General features: G+C 36.7%; 1 protein-coding gene across 3 annotated transcripts; it reads left to right on the forward strand.

Moving 5' to 3' along the window:
- Positions 1 to 313: 313 nt before the first annotated feature.
- Positions 314 to 21,816, forward strand: mbd1b (methyl-CpG binding domain protein 1b). 3 transcript variants are annotated; one of them, XM_061923895.2, is made up of 17 exons: positions 314 to 605; positions 2,704 to 3,801; positions 4,571 to 4,711; positions 6,067 to 6,199; positions 6,278 to 6,564; positions 6,699 to 6,781; positions 6,921 to 6,961; positions 10,388 to 10,528; positions 10,614 to 10,694; positions 10,856 to 10,876; positions 10,965 to 11,060; positions 11,327 to 11,488; positions 11,593 to 11,733; positions 11,830 to 11,901; positions 11,969 to 12,040; positions 13,734 to 13,835; positions 18,704 to 21,816. In XM_061923895.2, the coding sequence occupies exons 2-17, from the start codon at positions 2,855 to 2,857 to the stop codon at positions 19,172 to 19,174; spliced, it is 2,991 nt and encodes a 996-aa protein (XP_061779879.2). In that variant the 5' UTR covers positions 314 to 605; positions 2,704 to 2,854; the 3' UTR covers positions 19,175 to 21,816. The 3 variants fall into 3 exon arrangements, with proteins under 3 accessions (XP_061779879.2, XP_061779877.2, XP_061779876.2); XM_061923893.2 differs by having other exon boundaries at positions 6,281 to 6,564; positions 11,572 to 11,733; XM_061923892.2 differs by having other exon boundaries at positions 315 to 605; positions 11,572 to 11,733.
- The last annotated feature ends 274 nt before the right edge of the window (positions 21,817 to 22,090 follow it).

Below are 22,090 nucleotides of genomic sequence, written 5' to 3' on the forward strand. Positions count from 1 at the left end.
GTTGCATAATTTCCCACGGCACACCAGACCATATCTCATGGCACACTAGTGTGCCGCGGCACAGTGGTTGAAAAACTCTGCAATAGACATTTAAAAGAGTGGTTATTTAATTCACTGCAAAAATGCCCGTTTAAAAGTAATGAAAAAAACATGTATTTCACATAGGTTGTCAACTAATCCGCGTAATTCTGCATTGGCAAAAATGAAATATTAAACTTTTATTATTTTAACAGCGTGAAATCCAGCAGACGTGACGTGACAAAGAACAGATGGGTAGAATGAGAGGAATCCCGCCTCTGCTTTCACAATTAGTCAATTTCATAAATCGCACGGTATTTTGGCTAACAACATACCTACACAATAGTTAATTGTTAACAATTTACTTGTTCAGTTTAAACGAGGCTTATTTGCAAGGGCCAGGGCGGTTGTTCGGGCAACTCTGGTCAGGCGATTTTGCATTTTCGGGTGCCTTTTTTTTTGGGTCCTACCATCGCTTCCGTTGGCGGTGGCTACATGCTAGCTAGCATCATTAGCACCTCATAGCAACTAGCAGGGATATTGTTTTCTTTTCTAATGACAGACATTCCACACTCCTTACAATAAAGGTGAGTGTTTTATTGACCGGTAGAATCGAACAACGTGTATTGCGCGGTGGCATACATAAGACTTAGGGTATATCTTCACTACGACCATGAATTGTAGCTTGCTGACGTTAGCATAGCGTCAGTGTTTCACACACCGGCTCAGCCAGCGTCAAATAGTACACAACCGGTAATGTCGTGAGTTATGTGTGAAACAACCGATTAACAGTTATGTTATTGTCTTATTTTTTTCATTATGAGTTTCATTTCGAGATTTACTTATGCCACAATCTAGCTTCCGGGTTAATTTCTATATATCAGTGCCAGCAAGTCACCATAGTAAACAACATTATAATGACTATACATACAATAGGTAGTGTATTTATAATGTTATGCTGTGTGCGTGGTTTAGATGAAAAGGGCGTCTGGATATTTCACAGCAAGTTACTCATGCATGAAGAAGTTGTATTTATTTTAGGGCTGGGCAACGATTAAACATTTTAATCAGAATTAATCGCACTATTTCTCCGATTAATCACGATTAACTGCATTGTATACGCAAAACCCAATAATGAATTCAAAAGTAGTGTGTAGTGCACCTCATGAACAAAAGCGCCAAAACATTTGTTGTACAAACACAATTTAAATCAGTACTTGTTAAACAGGAGCAGTTAAATGGCATATTTTATGAAAATCAACTCAAAAAATGTAAAATACAAACATTCAAGCTTATTGCCACTGCCAGGGTATTTAAGTTATCCTGTTTGTTATGGGAAATAAATATAATCTACATACAAATCACTGAGCCACAATCATAACATTTGAACAGGCAATTTCTGAGGTAACAACAGAAACATTTTCTGTTATCAGGGAGAAAGAAAAGAAAGGGTGAAGCACAAAACACTTCACTGCTGGGATTTCCTTTACAGGGGACTAGAATGTAAAGTCCATGTTAATAATGGAGTTCCTTCAGAGAATCTCACTCAACTCGGTGCAGTTTGTTCATTCTTAGAACTTGACGGCCATTCATTTTAAATGTACTGCCCTATGAATTAAGGTGCCATAACATTTACTGTGCAAACACACTTTTAACAGCATTTTTAAACAGTTAGCAGTTAAACAAAATATTTGTAAATCTTCAGCCTCAGCTTCAACAATGTTATCAAAGCAAATACAAAATTAAAGCTTATTGCCACTATCTGGGCATTAATGTTATCCTGTTCCTTATGAAAAATAAAACAAAGTCCTGAGCCACAATCACAATAATTCTACAGGCAATTTCTGAGGTAACAACAGAAAAGTTTTACGGTCATCATGAAGCAGCATAACCAGTCTATATTCAGTACCAAATGTCCCTATTAGAGAGAGGTGACGCTCAAAAAAATTCACTCTAATTATGGTTACCGAGTGATGTCCAGTCGTCCCCACTGAGAGCAACTACAGCTACACGTTGTAAAGTTGTCACTTTTACAGTCCTCTCCTTTTCATACAACTGGTGGCTCATACGTGCTGTCACTTGTTGCGATTCGCACAATGTTTCTCAGGCTGGCGTCTTCCACAACACTAATGGGCCTACAGTCTGTAACTATCCACTTCGTTATGGCATTTGTTAGCTTCTCTTGCTCTCGTTTATCTATACTTCTCCCGCACGCTGCATTTAACGTAGTCTGCCGAAGCCTGGCTCCACTTTCTGCATTGTTGAATGGTTTGCTCGCATCAACAGTGTGCTTCGCGTTAAGGTGATATTTTAGACTGGAAGTACTCCTGTGATAAGAAAATTCAGCTTGGCAGTGACTACAAACAACTTTGCTTCTGTCAAATCCGCCGCCTGGAAGTACTTTATAATGAAAATGACCCTGTAAAAGTTCTCTTGCGTTTCCCTTCTTCTCCATGCTAGTTTTGTTTTCTTCTGCGTTCTCCTTCCTTTTCCGCAGGAGCCAGCAATAGGCGTTAACAAAATAAAAGCATGTAAACAACATACGCAAATGCGCGATAAAGTAATTGTCGCCGTTAATAGATTGATGGGTTTACTCGAAATTAACGCATTAACTTGCCCAGCCCTAATTTTTTAAAATAAACGTTTGTTTACTAACAACCTTCTCTTTGCTAAACTCATTTGTAGTCAATCACACAACACATGCCCCCTGACCAGCCCCAGGAGCCACAGGCATGAGACGGCGTCCTCAAATAGTGTGAAAACACTCGACTTCAAATAGGATGCCCCAATATAAACAGACGGTAGCACACCCCCTAAATTAGTATTAACTGTGCCAATGGAGGAGGAATCACTGCCACCTCCTGGCAGCAACCCGGTGGAAAAAGATGTGGGACAAAGCGCAGAGAAGACGAGTGAACCAGAGACGACCATTGAAGCGGAGAAGACGAGTGAATCAGAGACGACCGTTGAAGCAGAGAAGACCAGCGAAGCAGAGAAGAGCAGCGCAGCAGAGTTGACCGGTGCAGCACAGATGACCGGCGCAGCAGAGAGGACCGGCGCAGCAGAGAGGACCGGCGCAGCAGAGATGACCGGCGCAGCAGAGATGACCGGCGCAGCAGAGAGGACCGGCGCAGCAGAGAGGACCGGCGCAGCAGAGATGACCGGCGCAGCAGAGATGACCGGCGCAGCAGAGATGACCGGCGCAGCAGAGAAGTCCAGCGCGGCAGAAAAGACGAGCGAGGCCGAGAAGACCAGCGTAGCCGAGAAGACGAGCGAAGCCGAGAAGACGAGCGAAGCCGAGAAGACGAGCGAAGCCGAGAAGCCCAGCGAAGCCGAGAAGACCAGCGAAGCCGAGAAGACCAGCGAAGCCGAGAAGACGAGCGAAGCCGAGAAGCCCAGCGAAGCCGAGAAGACCAGCGAAGCCGAGAAGACCAGCGAAGCCGAGAAGACCAGCGAAGCCGAGAAGACCAGCGAAGCCGAGAAGACCAGCGAAGCCAGGAAGACCAGCATAGCAGAGACGACCAGCGTAGCAGAGAAGACCACACAAAAAAACCAAGATGCAACAGAAACCCCTTCTTCAGGTGCTGGAGGAGAAACACTAGGAGAAGAGAAGAATCCAATAAATGACAAAGCGAAAGACCATGTTGACAATCCTCCTACTGATTGGCTGGAACCACTTGATGATGATGAGCAAAGTGAGGATGATCAGCAAAGCATGGCAGGAGAAAGTGAAAAGAGTCATAGTTTCGGGGGCAGTGAAAAAGCAATGAAAGGAGCAACGAAGTAAGTTCAGTTATGTTATTCTTCTACTTATGTGTTTTAATTCAGATGCTATCACAAGCACCTACATCCTTTTAAAAATAAGAGACAAAATGCTGCAAGCCAGAGTGTTGTTATTATGTGTTCTTTCCTAAAAACAATAAGTAATCACCTTGCTTTGGAAAGTAAAATAGTTTTATACACCGCACTGATTTTGGATAAATTTTTTTGCAGATTTGATGAACTAGGTTTTTTTTCCATTAATTTTAGGGTGCCAATTTCAAGTGTACCATACCCTTCTTAAATAAAAAATAACTATTTTTCTACTTCCTATCTTGTTTGAGGTTGTAAATCAAATTTATAGAAACCGAAAAGGGAAAAAAAAGAAATACATTTTGAGCATGATTTGATATTATGTTATAAAAGAAAATGCAGTTACCGTGAGGATTTTATTGTATTGATTCATGGGAATAATCTTGTTAGGCGCAGTCTCTCTGCAGGCGCCAATAGTCGGCTGTCATATTTGTTTTCCATCTTCCTTGGTACTGTGACTCCGAGAGGGACAAGCGATAGAAAATGGATGTATTGATGCAATGAACTAAATATTAATATCTACAATGAACGTACATCACAGCTGCACTAGATCCAAAGATTTACAGCAGAACCAACTCACATCAGCAAAAAATTGCAGCGTATTCTACTAAAGGGTTTTTTTAAGTTATCTCTCACATTTGTTTCCTAAACTGCTTCGTATCTGCATTGGTAACAGGTTTGTCTTTCTTTTTTTTTTAAGGCGTGTACACACCCGACGCAAGCGTACACATCCTGATGAGGGCTGGGTTGATGTCCCTGCGCTTGGAGAGGGATGGAGACGAAAAGAGGTTATTCGGCGCTCAGGTTGTAGTGTTGGCCAAAAGGATGTCTATTACATCAGGTAACACAATGCTTCTTGTTTTGTCAGCTCATTTAATGAGTGTAACTACCAAAATATGAACCACATGTAGTGCCCGGAACTTTAAATACGCACACATAGTTTCCACACACGTAATAGAGCACACGTGAACAGAGTTAAAAAAATATATTTTTATTAATGCACACATATAAAAGTGCAAATTTCAATGTTTATGATGTGCATTTATTAGATGAAGAATTAAGGTTATGGCAAGCAGAAAAATTTTGTTTCTTTCAACTATTTTCCCTAAAATATGCATTGAGGCTATAAATTGTGTTTCGTCCGATTACTCGAATAATCGAGTAATCGGACTACTAGTAGATTACTCGAATACTAAAACAATTGATAGCTGCAGTCCTACAAAGTTTTACAGTAATGGGTTGGAGAACAGATTGTTTATACTGCATTGTGAAATGAAACTAAATGCTTTTAGATGGTATTTTTTTAAACATTTGCTTCTATAATAAAATAATTATTTCTGCAAAATATGCAAATCACATTGGTTCTGTCTAAAGTACATCCAGGGTGTATTTTAAAGCAACGTTTACCACTAGTCAGAGCCTCCTCACTTATCTTTGCACTGGCGTATGCATTGACTTGATCACTGGCCGCATAACAACCCGGGCTGCCTTTCAGGTAACCATGCGCAGTTAAGATAAAGGAGCATGTGTGCTGAAAATAAATTGTGTGATTATTCTGCATTCATACATGACTAATGCGATAATTGTTTTGTGATTAATCACAGTCGTTAACGCGTAAAAATAGCAGTGGAATTATGTGGGCTGATATTAACATAGGAATATTTTTCGTAGTGTTGTCAAATAATACATTTGTTAAAAATCAGATTAATCATTTGGATAAATCATAATTAATCACAGGTTATTACTGACCTGCATAATTTAAATGAACTTAAAAAAGAGTCCAGTAATATGGACACAAATGCAATTGTATTGTCATAATGTCATCCAGGAACATTTTTAAAGGTGATATTAAATGTATATCATTTATTTGCGTGTAATTTTTTAACCGTTTTATCTAAGTGTATTTTGAAGATAAATTTGCCAGCAGGCACAGCGGTCGGAGTCTCCTCTCATCTTTGCACTGGCGTATGCATTGACGTGATCACTGACCGTTTAACAACCCCTGCCACCTTTTAGGTAACCATCCGTGGTTACGGTAAAGAAGCATATGTGATCAAAATAAATGACGTGATTTGATTAATACACGATTATTGCATTATTTTTTGTGATCAATCATGTGAGTTAACTCGTTTAGTTTTTTTTCTTAAAAGAACCAAACCCAATTTAAAAACTACACTGTTTCTTTTTAATTCACAGCCCAGATGGTAATCGAGTGAGAAGCAAAGTCGAGCTGATGTCATTGCTTACGGAACTTGACATGTCAAATTTTGACTACAAAGAGGGGATGTTCTACAATGGCCTACCGAAACCTCGACGCAGGGGAAAAACTGTAAGTTTTGATACATTATTGATTGCGTGTTTACCATGTCAATACTATATATGTCAACACCTCTTTTTGAACCACTAGAAGAAGACGCAGTCGTCGCAGCACCAAGATTGCGCTGAACCAAGCTTGGTGAAGAAAGAGGGGGCAGACCCTCCGAAATCCAACCATATGCTCCCTCCCAAGGACTGGTCCAAAAATCTCTACTCCAATCAAACGTCTTTCTCCACGCAGAAACCAACGGGAATTTCTTACACAAAGGCTGCCAATGAGAATGTGGTACCCAGTATTAAAATTAAGATTCATCGGCAGGTGTCATCCTTGCCGCTCCCCTCCATAAACGGAGCAATTGGCACTGAGGAAAACCAACTGTGAGTTCCGTGCTTGAACTTATATTTGAATCATCGTTGACAACTTGTTGATACGAAGCTACCTTTACTAACACTGTAACACTAAAGTCAATGACAAATACAACATGACTAATAGTTGCTGCATTTCTCCACAGGAAATGTTGGAGATGTGGTCTGTGCTTCTTTGGCACGTGGTACGACAGGCAAAGAAAGAGACCCTACTGTCCTTCATGTTGGGGTATGTCAGTGCATGTATTTGAATAATCATGCCAAAAATTGATAGATGAAGAAGTAGTATTTCATAAATATGGATGTCATTTCTGATTCTTCACTTTTCTCTCCTTTTTTTTGGATTTTTTTTTTTATAAATCAAACAGCCTCAAAATCAAATGAACACCCAATGGTTCGATTCCGGAAGGTAATGTCTTCTTATATATATTTTTTTCTCCATCAGATAGTCAACAACTTTCTATTTATACAGCGTATGGATAGGTCTCCATTTAATCAGTTAAATACGCTAGACAGCCATACTGAAATTCCCATTTATAGTTTACCACATTTTATTGACATGTAAGTGATATTTGTTTTGTACATCATACAACACTTTTACCAATACAGTAAAACAGCACCCTTTACAACGATCACCAGACTGAGGCACTACTTTGCAATATTACAAATCTTGATTAACCAGATCTGTGAGGTAGAAGGATTATCTCGACCAAGGAGAAGTGCTCCCTAACAAAGATTTAGACATATTTGTGAACATTTGTTTACATACATGTTTTGTGTACATAGAAAAAGTTTAGATCTTTTAAGTTTAGCCCACGAAAAATGTACCCTGGCCGAAAATGGTCACAACAATTGCAAACGCCACAACACAACAACTTCACTTCTCGACACAAGGCAACAACTTGCGTCACAACACAGCAACTCAAGCCACAACAACATTAAGCGACAATGGAAGTGACAGCAGACCAGAAAGTGACGTTGATGAGAACAGCCTACTTTCACTTACCGGTACTTTTCCAACTCTGTTCATTAAAACTTAATCTTTCCGCATCAGCCACTGGGTCCATTGGTAAAACTTGGTTCATTGTCGCTTAATGTTGTTGCACTTATGAATGTTCCTGTCAGAGTTTTATCCTGCCGATTCAGATACCGATCCATGAGTGAGATCGGTCAATACCAATACCGATCAAATGTGTTCACTGAAATGTCTTCAATTTATTTATGTTGAGTGCTATTGACAGTTTAACAATACCAGCACAATATTTAAAGTAGTTTCTTATTATCTTTTTTATGATATACAGTTGTTTGAGAAAAACAAAATCAATTGTACACAATGAGTAAACAAAATCAATAACTACTATCTATTACTCATATGTTTACCCTCAATGTACTCCTTTGTCCAGGGCCTTATCCCTGAGTTAGTAAACATTAACAAAAACAACATAAAAATGATTTTGAGAAAATGGAAATATCAATCTAACCACTCTAGTATTGATCATATAATGATACTACCCTTGTTATCGACGCCACTAATTTATGGATCAATCCGCCCTCTTCTTCTTACGTGTCGTGTACTGACTGCGACAATACTGACACAGCAACAGTTGTTACAATATGCTCTCTCTATACTCTTATTAGTTGTTAATTTCCTGTCAACAACTGCTTACTTTCTGCTGTAGCAAGGTTCTACATTATCTACACTTCTTAAAGTTTAGTAAGCACTTACCGTATTTTTCGGAGTTTAAGTCGCTCCGGAGTATAAGTCGCACAGGCCGAAAATGCATAATAAAGAAGGAAGAAAACATATATAAGTCGCACTGGAGTATAAGTCACATTTTTTGGGGAAATGTATTTGATAAAACCCAACACCAAGAATAGACATTTGAAAGGCAATTTGAAATAAATAAAGAATAACCTCCAACCTCCGAGGACAAAGCTACGAACAATGGGAGACCGGGCTTTCTGCTCCGCCGCACCCAGTCTGTGGAACGCTCTCCCAGACCACCTGAGGGCACCACAGACTGGATGCTTTTAAAAAAGGCTTAAAAGCCCTTCTTTTTAATAAAGCCTTTTTTCTTTTTTTTTTGATATATGCATACTAGTTATAGCTATTTGGCTATTCTAGTTTTTATTTTTTTATTTTTTTATTATCTTTTTATTATTTTTATTTTTATTTATTTTTTAATTTAAATTTACATTTTTAATAATTTTTAATACACTGTAGCACTCTGAGATTGTTTACTCAATATAAAGTGCTTTTTACAAATAAAATCTATTAATATTATTATTATTATTATTATTAGAATAGTGAACAACAGGCTGAATAAGTGTATGTTATATGAGGCATAAATAACCAACTGAGAACGTGCCTGGTATGTTAACATAACATATTATGGTAAGAGTCATTCAAATAACTATAACATATAGAACATGCTATACGTTTACCAAACAATCTGTCACTCCTAATCGCTAAATCCGATGAAATTTTATACATCTAGTCTCTTACGTGAATGAGCTAAATAATATTATTTGATATTTTACGGTAATGTGTTAATAATTTCACACATAAGTCGCTCCTGAGTATAAGTCGCATCCCCGGCCAAACTATGAAAAAAACTGCGATTTATAGTCCGAAAAATACGGTATTTATTTTGTTGTTTCAATCTATCTTAGTGACTAGCTTAGCTATTATTAGCATGCCTGCTCCTGGCTTTCTCTCTGTGTTCTTTTGCCTCGTTCTACCATTTGATAATTATACTTATATATTAAAAACTGCAGGTAATCATCCGTAATGGAGTTTGATTATTAATAACTGAGAGAAGCGGTTTCACACTGTGTTTAGAGACCCATAATTAGCTGAGAGCACAGTACCAAGTCAAATTCATTGTGTGTTACATACTTGGCCAATAAAGATTATTCTATTTCTGCTAGCTTGTCAGCCGGGGGACTAAATATAATATTAGTCAAAAATAAATGGCCGTTTGTGATCGGCATTAAATGGCAACAACGATGATGATCTCATGATCACATACTTTTCATGAAAATCTTCCGACACTGAGTGGTGGCCAGTCGATTGGCCAATCCCTAGTTGTATTGCGGCTTTATGTTGCATTTGTTGTGACCCTTCTCGGCCACCATAAAAATGGGAGCAAAAACAGAAGTTGTGGCTTTTGTACATTTGTTAAGTTTTAAATATTTTATATTTCAGACACACAAAGCCAATTTCTCCATGTGTTTTGTTTTCATTTTAAAGCTGGTGTACATGTTTGTATAGTTTGCAACCGAACCACTCTGGCATTCTCGGGACATTGAATCGATGGCAACTGAGATTTTAGTTTATTTAAAAGGGACAATAGATATTAATAAACATTTGACCTGTAAATATGTGAGATTATAGTCAATGGCTAATTTCCATTTCCAGTGCCCTGGATGGTTGATGTTAAAGGTATGACAAAGCATTCAAAACATAGTACACAAACTCACAATATTTTTGAGATTTGGACTGGACTGTTGAGTTTGCCTGACACACTTGGAAGGCACAGATCTAGTCTGACTCGTCCTGTCTCATCTAAGTCTGTCAGACTAGATTTGTTCCATATAAGTCTGAGCATGAACTGATGAAGCCTGCCTGGATGAGAGGCGAGACGTTTTCTAAGACGAATTTAATAGTCCAGTTGCCATCAACACAATGCCTTTGGAACACAATTAACTGGATGATTGAGAATATCTATGAATCACCCATTTTAATGCAACAATAATAATAATATTAATAATAATAATGATGATGATGATAATAATTAAGCTAATTTTTTCATCATGTTTACCCCAACTTCAGTGGTTTCCGTGTGGGCAGTGTGTGGGATGTCGTACCACAACAAACTGCAACCAGTGTGCCAACTGCAAGAATGGACTGAATAGCCCGGAGAACAGAAAACGAATATGCAGAATGCGCAAATGCATCTCTCCCATTCGTAAGGTAAACCTAGGAAATGTGCAAAAGTTATTGTCAAGTAGTTTCAATTCTTCAAAACATCTGTCTCTCCATCATTGTTTTCTATTAGGGCTCTGAAAGTGAAGAAATCCAGCCTGTCCTGCCACAAAACGACGTTCCGGAATTACTGGAAGATAGCATGAGTTTTCAGGTAAATGTCTCAAAAACTGATTAGTTAGGGAGCATTCGTACAATTTTGATGATTTTTCCTTTACACTCCACTAACTCTAGATTACTCATACTGTACATTCCAACCTTGATGGACATTGTCACTTTAGTTAATGATGTCTTTGTTTATGTTCATGTTTACAGGAGGAAATGACAGAATCACAGGTAGTCTTTCCAGGTGTTTTAATCAACATAATTTGCATACAAAAAAATTAGTTTACGTGCTACATTTAATGTGTGGTTACTCCTGCAGCAAGAGAGTCTAAAAAGCAGCAACACTGACAACTTTTCTGCCATTATGGACTTTGATGACGATGATGATGACATGTCAACTGATGATGATGATGACGTAAGTTTGTATTGTCAATGGTTCACTTTAGTCTGTTGTGCTTTTATTGTTGTTTTTTCCACAATCTTTCATATAAATCTGTATTAGTCCTCGTATATCACTACAAGACAAGAATTAAATGTTTTAGGGAGGGATCGGCATGTGACTTTTTTTAAATAGTTTTTTTTTTTATGTTTGGTCCTCGAGTTTCCATGCCAGTTGCTTAGTGGCACTATACTATACAATTTAACTTAACTGAATTTTTAATTGTGTGTCTTGTTTTTTAGTGGCATAGAAAACGTAAACGGCGCGCTTGTGGGAAATGCAACGCGTGTCTCTGCAGGAAGGACTGCGGCACGTGCGACTTCTGCGTGGACAAACCCAAGTTTGGTGGCCGAAATAAAAAGAGGCAGAAGTGTCGCCTCCGACAGTGTCAAAGACAGGCGATGGTACGACGTTACCTGTCCATGTGTCGCGTCTTTCCAATGCTGACATACTTACCTTACAAAGTTGGTCTGGTCTCTCTCTGCAGAGGCACTTGCTGCCCCTTCAGATGTCTCACAGCGAGTATACGTCAGCTGATCCTTTGTTGCCAGGCAGGCCGAGGCCTCACTACACGTACAGTCGAAAGACGAATTTAAAGAATAAAAAAACATCAGTGTCTTTGGATTTCTCTGACGATGACCTCCAAGATGTTAGTTTTGTTCAGTTGTTTTTACCATTTCTAAATGTTGTCTCTTAAAGGCTGAGGATAAAAATGTATTTTTTTTTTGTTGCTTTGCCTTTTTAGTTGAGTTGGAGCTCGGAACCTTCGAGCAGTACCAAACACATGGACATAAACCAGATTGACTCTTCTAAACAGGTTTGACAATAGACTTGACGCAGTATGTGAATGATGTAAGAAAATGTATCATCCTTTGTCTCCACAGTTAGTTCGTTCAATTTTGGAAGAGCAACATCAAGCAGCACAACGAGATCTTGGCCGAGAAAACAGTGCTCAAGTAAGTTCCTATCTATTATCTGTGGTTCTTGGAAACAACAACGTATTTACTGTGCCTGGGTTGTGTCTAGTTAATAAGCACTTCATGGAACAAATGCAATTGCTGCTTCTTTCTTTTTTTTTCAATTTAACTCCTCTGTCTTCTTCCTTGATTTGCTCTGGTTGTCATCATCTGAGGTGAATATTTCAAAACAGGAAAATATGTTGTCTTATGAATGTGCCGATCGATGGGGCACCGATCGGTATCGGCCGATTTTCGTGAAAAGTACTTGATCGGCCATTGCTGATTAATGTCTTTTGATGCCGATTTTGTCTGGCTGCTAATTATGTGTCTCCATCCACAGTGTGAAGCCGCTCCCCTAAACTACTATAATTACAAACATTACAGCAATAAACAGATTTTTTTTTTCTTCGTATGTTAATATCATTATGAAATATCAGGAATAGGCCAAAAATAAAGCAGACCAGGTGCAGGCATGCTAATAGTCAAGCTAACCACTAACCCAAGTGTTTTAAGTGCGTAGTAAACTTTTTTTTAAGAAGTGTAGATGGAACTGTGTTGCAGCAGAACATTAGCAGTTATTAACAGAAAATCAACAAGTAGATTAATAAGAGTCTAGAGAGTATTGGCGGGCGTTTCTACTCTGTCTCGCTGAACTTTTTATGATGTTTATTTTCACTTCCATGGAGATGGCTTTCTGTTTCTATGACGCACTGCCATCAGAAGAGCCTGCCTTATGTTTGGAATACATAATAAAGTGCAAAAAGTTAAGCAATGCACAAGCAATTTTATCCTTCCTCTGTGTAGCTGTGCTACAGGCACATACTGTATTATATTGCCGCTTATGTATTAGCCTTGGCAGATCAAAAGTTTATATACTCTCATCATGGGCATTAATGTTACATTAATTATGGGCCCTTAAATACTTACTTATCTTGTTCTTCCTAGGTGGAATATTTCTTCAAGGTGGAATATTTTTTCTTGATCTTCAAGAATTTTTCAAATACAACAATTGAGTTCGAGAGGTTACATTTATTTTAGATTTTCTGTCATTCACAAAAGTTATTCATTTAACAATATTGTTTGTCTTGAGCTGTACTATTTTATACCAAAAGGTATTTGTAATATTTTCTTTGCTTATTTAACTATATAATATAAAGCTCAAGTATTAAAAAAAAAGTATGGTGGATTGAGATAAGCTCCAGCATCCCCGAAAGGGACAAGCGGTAGGAAATGGATGGATGGATGGGTCAATCAAAACTGAGCATTATTATATTTATAAAGGAAGCATTGTTAGAGATTTTTAAATACCATTAGAATATGCATAAAGTCACACTATGGAGGCCGATCAGTGTATATGTAAGAAGAAAGAAAGTACCTTTATTTGGCTACTTTAATGCTGCATATAGTATAATAAGGTGTGGTAGTCATCCAACATGCATTTGTTGTTCTTTCGGTAAAAGCTGAATGTTTGTGTTCATATTATCCAGTTGTTTGATGAATATGAAGATTGATAAAGTCTGATGGGAAAGTGTATAATTCACAGGTAAAACTTCAATCGCCCTGCAAATGAAATAAACCGCTCATATTCTATGTCATTATTTCAGACCTTCTCTTTCTCAATTATGAATAAAATTTTTTGCACAACACAAGTATAAATGTATTCCTAACACATTATTGTGCATGCTTGCAGTTTCCATTGTTGCTGGACGAGCAAAATGAAAGGGATGAAGATGATTTTCACTTTGACGCAGATACTCATATGCCAGTTGAAGAGGGCAAAGAGCTGCCAATGGTAAGTGAGAGGTCATGTGTTAAAAAAAAAAAGAAAATTAGGGCTTTCAAAAACGTTAACAGCTGTAACTCATTTATATATTTAATTCCACAATCATTATTTTGACAGCGCATGCACATCGTGACAACTTCACTTGTCAAAATGCTGGTGGAAGCATAAGAGACAGGCAAGATGAGCCGGCTGGCTCTATAGATAGATTTTATTACAAAAAGAACGATGAGGAAACTTTCAAACAAAAAGTTAATAGCAAAGAGTTTCACTTTTACTGAAAGTCAAAGTATCATGCCAAAGCTAAGTGTTGCCCCAGAATGCAATGTCATCTTTGCAGGTGCAGTCAAAAAGAGTCTTTATTTTAACAAAAGGTAAGCTCAGTAGGAGCGGCAAAACAAAAACTATTTAAATATGTTCAATACCAAGAAGCACAGCTGTTGACTTGTGGAACCTTGCCAAAATAATTCGCACAATGATGTATAATTGAAGAGAGAAAAAAATATGTGTGAAGCAAGAAAAAACTTGCAAGAATGCAACAGGAAGCATCGAGCAAATGTTAGAGTCCAAATAATCCAGAACAGCAACAAAAATGTGGTCCCAAACAATCCGTGTATCATTTCATATGTTGATTTGCGTTTTATCATTTGATGCTTCTAAATGTAATTTTTGCATATCCATTTAATACCCTGAGTTCACCAGGAAGCATTGCGGTTTCAAAATCCTCACAATAACTCTGTTACGGTATCAAACAAAAACTTGGTGTCCGTAGTTTTTCCTGGCATTTTTTTGGTTGGCGGGTCTGACAAACCATATCTCCCAAAATCCTATGCGCAGCACGGCACCGACATTTACTGAAAATGTCATCAAAATACATCCATAGCGTTTTGAGGTATGTAGCTAACAAACAGACAAAACAAACCCTGACGAAAACATAACCTCTTTGGCGGAGGTAATAAAGTCTGCCAACTGCAAAGCAAAGCGCGCCGCCTTCTTCTTCAGCGTTTCCAAGCTGACACGGAGCGGGTCACGGGGCACTATGCCAAGGGAAAGCGCCCAGGGGGAGCACATACACTGCACACTGCGGGAAATACGATTAATGTGAGAAGCTACTCAATAAACCATCACCCGGAAAATATATTTGAAGACAGCGAGGCTGAACATCAATTTGTAAGGTGTTTATATTATTACAATGGAGTATTACATTATAAAAAAAAAATGTCCACTGCAGAAAGTAAAAGTCGAAAGACACTAAAGTGAACATTATTGTTTTACACTGGATGTTTACATAGACACTTTTAAAACACTCGACTGTATTTCTTTTAATTATTTATATTTGCTTGAAGCAGTGGATGCTTTGCACTTAAAAATACATGTTTGTATAGTAAAAATACGATTAGAACATTTAGGGATTATGTTTGTGTTCAATTACAGTACATGTGTTTATTATAAACATTCCTGCCAATTCATTTTGCACAGTAAGGCATTTTTGACAAGTTTTTATTTTGTACAATAACACAATCAATCTACGGCCTTAATACCGTGACAATATCGTTGTGTGAGATATTGTTACATCCTAACAAGATACCCAGGATATCTTCTTTGTTTTCTTGCTTAACCAGGCCAAACATTAAAGACGTGATATACATTACTACGAAGCTGTATAACAACTGTATTAGTTTATAACTATGAGATGTCACTGATCTTTACAGTATTATCAATGAACGATGACATAATTTTCAGACACAACTGATTGGCCAGTTGGTAGAGATTTTATCGGCTCTGACCTTTTGCTGGTCGACGAGCAGTTGTGTAATTGGCTTTAAACTTGTATTCCCAAACCTATCGTGCTCCCGAACAGCTCCGTCGTATTAAGTATAAAAACTTATCCATGCAGCTCCGTAGCAATGCATATTGCACATATTGGATGTTTGGCCTGGTTAAGATGGAAAACAAAAAATAGAGCCTAGATAACTTCAATTTAAATCATATTACAGTCCTCTTGTTTTTATCTACATTTGTCTACCCGCAAGCCCAAATCCATATAAAACTGGGGGTAAACTTGGCGCATGTATAATAGAAAAAACTAAATGTTTATCATTTTTTGTTTTACTTTAAAAAACAAATTATGAAAAAAATAGGTCGTTAAACATTTTTTATTGTTAGTTTCAAATGAAAAACTAAATGATACACAAATTTAAAAAACACAACCCAGCATAGCAGAAAACATGCAATTAACCTCCGATTTTAGCAAATGCAACCGCTCTACTTAGTGCTAATTACTATTTCCACACAACACTATTGTAATGCATAACTGCTGCTAACCATCTCAAACAAGAAATGTAAAATACAAATTAAGAGTGACAAGAAATAATACACAGCAACGAAAAACAAAACGGCAAGGCCCAAACTTAGCGATATCATGCTGTGTATATGTTTGGATGATTTGAATTTGAATTTCATTTGGAGCGGTTAGGTAATAGAAATATAGAATGTTAAATGTGCAGAATGATGTCTTATCATGTTGTATCTTTCTGTTAGTATAGTTTAGAGAAAATGGGCACATTTCAGATAGTTGTAAATGGTGGTTAGTCATGAAAATGAATTAATCTAATACATTTTTTGCAATACAGTCGAAATTGGCAAATTTCAGACAGTTTAAAAATGATGATTACTCATGATTAACGAATTTGAAAACGAATCTGATATATATAAAAAAAATCACAATACATTCTCAATGGGCACATTTCAGACAGTTTCTCATCATGATTAATTGTGATTAATTAATTAGAAAACTACAATAATCTTACCAGAAGTTTGTTTAAAAACTAAATAATGGGATATTTTTTTTTTACAATACAGTGAAAATGGGCACATTGGAGACAGAGTTGCTCATTATGATTAATTATTTAAAAAACTACTATTAATCTGATTAGAAATTTACTTGAGAAGTAAATAATCTGTTAAAAAAATTGACAATACAGTAAAATGGGCATATTTCAGACAATGTTGCAAATGGTGATTATAAAACTACAATTAATCTCATAAGAAATGTATTTGAAAACTAAATATGATTACAATTTTTACAATACAGTCAAAATGGGCACTTTTCTGACATAGTTACAAAATGGTGATTAATCGTGATTGAGTACTGTAATTTGAAAACTAATCTGCCAAAAAAAAATTTACAATACAGTGAAAATGGGCACATTAGAGACATAGTTGCTCATCATGATTAATCATTTAAAAAACTACAACTAATCTGATTAGAAATTTACTTGAGAAGTAAATAATCTGTTAAAAAAATTGACAATACAGTAAAATGGGCATATTTCAGACAATGTTGTAAATGGTGATTAACGTAATTAATTAGAAAACTACAATTAATCTAATTAGAAATGTATCTGAAAACTAAATCTGATTAAATTTTTTTACAATACAGTCCAAATGGGCACTTTTCTGACATAGTTACAAAATGGTGATTAATCATGATTGTGTACTGTAATTTGAAAACTAATCTGCCAAAAAATGTTTCACAATACAGTGAAAATTGGCACATTTCAAACATAGTTGTTCATCAGGATTAAATAATAGAAGAAAAAAAAATACAATTAATCTAATTATAAATTAGAAAATGAAATAATTTGATTATTTTTTTGCAATACAGTGAAAATGGGCACATTGGAGACATAGTTGCTCGTCATGATTAATCATTTAAAAAACTGCAATTAATCTTATTAGAAATTCACTTGAGAAGTAAATAATCTGTTAAAAAAAATTGACAATACAGTAAAATGGGCATATTTCAGACAATGTTGCAAATGGTGATTAACGTAATCAATTAGAAAACTACAATTAATCTAATTAGAAATGTATCTGAAAACTAAATCTGATTAAATATTTTTACAATACAGTCCAAATGGGCACTTTTCTGACATAGTTACAAAATGGTGATTAATCGTGATTGAGTACTGTAATTTGAAAACTAATCTGCCAAAAAAGTTTCACAATACAGTGAAAATGGGCACATTTCAAACATAGTTGTTCATCATGATTGAATGATAAAAAATAAAAAATACAATTAATCTAATTATAAATTAGAAAATGAAATAATTTGATTATTTTTTTGCAATACAGTGAAAATGGGCACATTAGAGACATAGTTGCTCATCATGATTAATCATTTAAAAAACTACAACTAATCTGATTAGAAATTTACTTGAGAAGTAAATAATCTGTTAAAAAAAATTGACAATACAGTAAAATGGGCATATTTCAGACAATGCTGCAAATGGTGATTAACGTAATTAATTAGAAAACTACAATTAATCTAATTAGAAATTTATCTGAAAACTAAATCTGATTAAATTTTTTTACAATACAGTCCAAATGGGCACTTTTCTGACATAGTTACAAAATGGTGATTAATCATGATTGTGTACTGTAATTTGAAAACTAATCTGCCAAAAAATGTTTCACAATACAGTGAAAATTGGCACATTTCAAACATAGTTGTTCATCATGATTAAATAATTTAAAAAAAAATTACAATTAATCTAATTATAAATTACAAAATGAAATAATTTGATTATATTTTTGCAACACAGTGAAAATGGGGACATTTCAAACATAGTTGTTCATCATGATTAAACAATTTAAAAAAAAAACTACAATTAATCCAACTATAAATTAGAAAATGAAATCATTTGATAATTTTTTTTGCAATACAGTGAAAATGGGCACATTCAGCCATGCTTTGAAATGATGATTAAACATGATTTATTTGAAAAATACAATTAATCAGGTTATACTTTCATTTTTTACTCACAGCCTTACAGTCCTAGAGTGTTTATTTTTCATTCTTTATTTCACCTCTTCAGATCACACAGATCTTCAGTTTGGCTCAGAAACCTGCAGAGAACGTGGGAGACTTTGACATTCATCTTAAGAAACTGCTCACTTCTTTGCGCCAGACCACGTTGCCAATCCTGTGGTACGCCATATTGGTGGAGGGCCCGCAGCTTCAGCTCATCCAATGTGCGAAACAGTCCACCATGTCCGACACCATAGTGCTGATCGACCCAGGCTTTTTCTATCAGGTCACCGTGCAAAATCAACCGCTGGCATCTACCCACACGCTCTATAACGATTACCCGCCGAAGTTGACCTCCGTGAGTGAAGTGGTCAGACTGCTTTTGGGCCTGGAGAACTACGTTCTGTGCAGGGGGTTGCCCCCCAAAACGCCCTTTCCCACTAATGGCCCCATCACATTGGAGCGGGCCTCGACGTGTGATTTCTTAGTGGAGAAAAGGGTGAGCATCTGCTCTAACTGCAAATTGCTTTGTGGATGAGGAAGTTCAACTTCAGAGCGAGGAACAAACGTTTCACCAAGCTGGGGCGGTGGAGGAGGGCGCTGCTGTGTCCTGCGTACAGGATTGAAGCATCACCAAAGGCATTCCAAGAACATTCATTCTCCGGTGTTTTTCTTTTGTCACTCTTCTGAATTGTGATGGAAGGTGCTGCGTCCTCTCAGACCCTTTGTGTGGTTACCGGTGCTGGTTGATCCACATTTACTTGAGGAACTAAAACCTCTTCCTACATTTTCTATTGATTCCACTTCTCTTGCCCAAAGCCGTGCCTCAGTTATGATCAGCCCTCCCAATAATTCCTCATTGTCACATTTTTATGCTTGCTACTTTTTTTTTTTTCCTTACCAAAAAAGGTCAGGTCATTACCTACTTTTGTGTATTTTCCTCTGTTAAACTTCAACATGCCACATCACTAAGCGCTATAGAGTCCACAAAATATGTTAAAAGGTTTGATTTGGACAGAAATTGCTGTGTTTATACAGTATGGTCTGAAATTTGAGTAGCATCCTTATTGAGATCTGATCCAGATAACAGCAATTCAGTTGTAAAAAAAAATTTAAAAAATCCAGTTAGCATGTTCACAAGCTTTGATATTTGTCCAATCTTAACAGATCAAGTTGTCCTTTCTTGTGTTTATGCAGTTTTGGATCATATTAATTTGGGACCTTAGGTTTTGTGATTTTGTAGGTGACAGATTCAGGCTTGAATCAATTGCACTGGTTACTGTTTTTTTGTCAATAATATTGTCACACATTACTGTAAATGAATGATTTATACCGCCAACATGTTTTGGGGAAAATGAATAAATGCAATATAAAATGCTGTATAAAATACAGAAGGTTTATGCACACACACTCTTTTGAAATCATCAACAAAACTCTTTGTTGCTACTTGAGGAAGGAAATAAGGCTTTCAGTTTACATGCATGGATTATAGAAATGAAATATTTGATTAGGCCATTAATGATTGGTTTGAACCATTCTTTTTCCAGGGTCGAATGTTTATACAATGTACACTTTAATTTGGGCGCAAAGTTTGAATTCTTTCAAATGTTCTCTGGGTTTACACATGATCACTTAATTATATTCAAATACATACATAGTTTTTGTTTCAATGTCCTTATTTCTGTAGCTGTGCTTCTGGCAAAATGTTACAACAGAGTTGGTGAAGTTGGGTGTTTTTTTTTTGGCACGGACCAAGTCGGCTTTTAATCATACTGTAGTCCATACGATTGATGTCTGGGTTTTGGCAAAATACATTCCAGAAACTTAATGTTGCTCTTAATGTTTGGGATTAGTTATCATGTCGTGTTCAAGCTTTTGCCGTCTAGCTGTTGATTTTCGGGAAAGCTGAAGAATGTGACGGTAGTCAACATTTGCAGCTGCAAATTCTTTCTTGGCCTGCGTCCTCCTCTCCATTGACTGTGACCTTGGTGTAACAGCAGTTTCTAGTTCATGACGGGCTTGAGTCTTGTTAGTTTCTGAACATCCGAGAGGAACAGTTTGGGTCTCCTTCCATACTTTTGACAAAGCTACTGATGCTTTCAAATAACTTCATTTGTTCAATGGATCGGGCTTGGAATCTGCACTTGTTTAAAAGCTGCTCTAAAAGACTTCCCCAACTTCTGTACAGAGGTACCTCCGTTTTCCTTAGTAATCCGTTCCAAAGAAATGAAGAAAACCAAATTGTACAAAAACTATAAATAATTGCCAATTCAATGACTCCGTTCAGGCAATCTAAAAACAAAACCTGTTTTAGTAGTTCTAATACATACTTTGCTAAGAGTTCTCCTTGAGTTCAAGACTGTTTCTCACCTTCAGTAGGCACTTACAACTTTCTTTAGCTATCACGGTGGCTTATTTTTGCCAACTTCTGGGATTCTTTCTTTGGACGCTCGTTCCGACAGAATGACACGCAGGCAAACAGACTCGTTTGTTACGTGCAACGTTTGGCCACACAATAACTGAGATGGTATACCAAGAACCGAAATATACAAGAAAGTTGGGCGTACAAAAGCCTAGGTACCAAAGTATTTCTAGAGTTCTCCTTCTAATTGCTCGCTGAAATCCGTCAACTGTTTTCTTGTATTGATTCATCCATGAGTTCATTCTTTTTACGAACTACAGTCAACTGTGATCACTAACTTGAAATTAACAGGGATTTTCTAGTTCAAAAAGAGTGTCACAGATGTATTTATGTGTATTTATTTGAATATTTATGACCCTGTTTTGTACGTTTATATAATCGTTCCACCTTTGAAAAAGAGTGGTTCAACTTATTCATTAATGGCCTGAAATTAATCAAATCCATAGAATAGAATAGAACGCCTTTATTGCCATTATACAATTGTACAACGAAATGATCAATCAAATTCATGCTTGTAATGATGGACTGTTAACTTCTTACCTTCGAGAGAGGGGTCAACTTCTTTCTTTTTGGTGTCAGGTTGGTTTTTTTTTAATGTTATTTTGTATAAATAGTCCTAGTTCCCTCAAGTAATTGTGGATCCCCTTTAAAGTATTGTTTCAAACATTTCTGTTTGGTATTTGGGTTTTACATGTTGAGAATTTTGTTCAAATGACTATTTAATTTGAGCCTCAATTAAAATGATCGGTTAAAAATGACTATTCTGAGTTGTGCTGATTTTTACTGCTTTGTTATTTTAAGCATATTAAAGCCCCGGTCGAAAACAAAAGAGCACAGTCCTGATGCACCCCCCCCCCCCCCAGGGTGCTGTTGTTGCTATTTTAGTCATCGTGTTTTTTGTTGCCATATTGCTTGAAGACAGACCGACATCTATTTCAGTTGTCTCATGCAGTGTTTTACCTATTTTATTGTATTTCAAGGCGTCAGCTTCCCCATTTGGTTAAGCAGCCACACAATAATCTGAATTTATCC

Source organism: Nerophis lumbriciformis, linkage group LG28, assembly GCF_033978685.3.
Source record: "Nerophis lumbriciformis linkage group LG28, RoL_Nlum_v2.1, whole genome shotgun sequence".
Taxonomy (NCBI): domain Eukaryota; kingdom Metazoa; phylum Chordata; class Actinopteri; order Syngnathiformes; family Syngnathidae; genus Nerophis; species Nerophis lumbriciformis.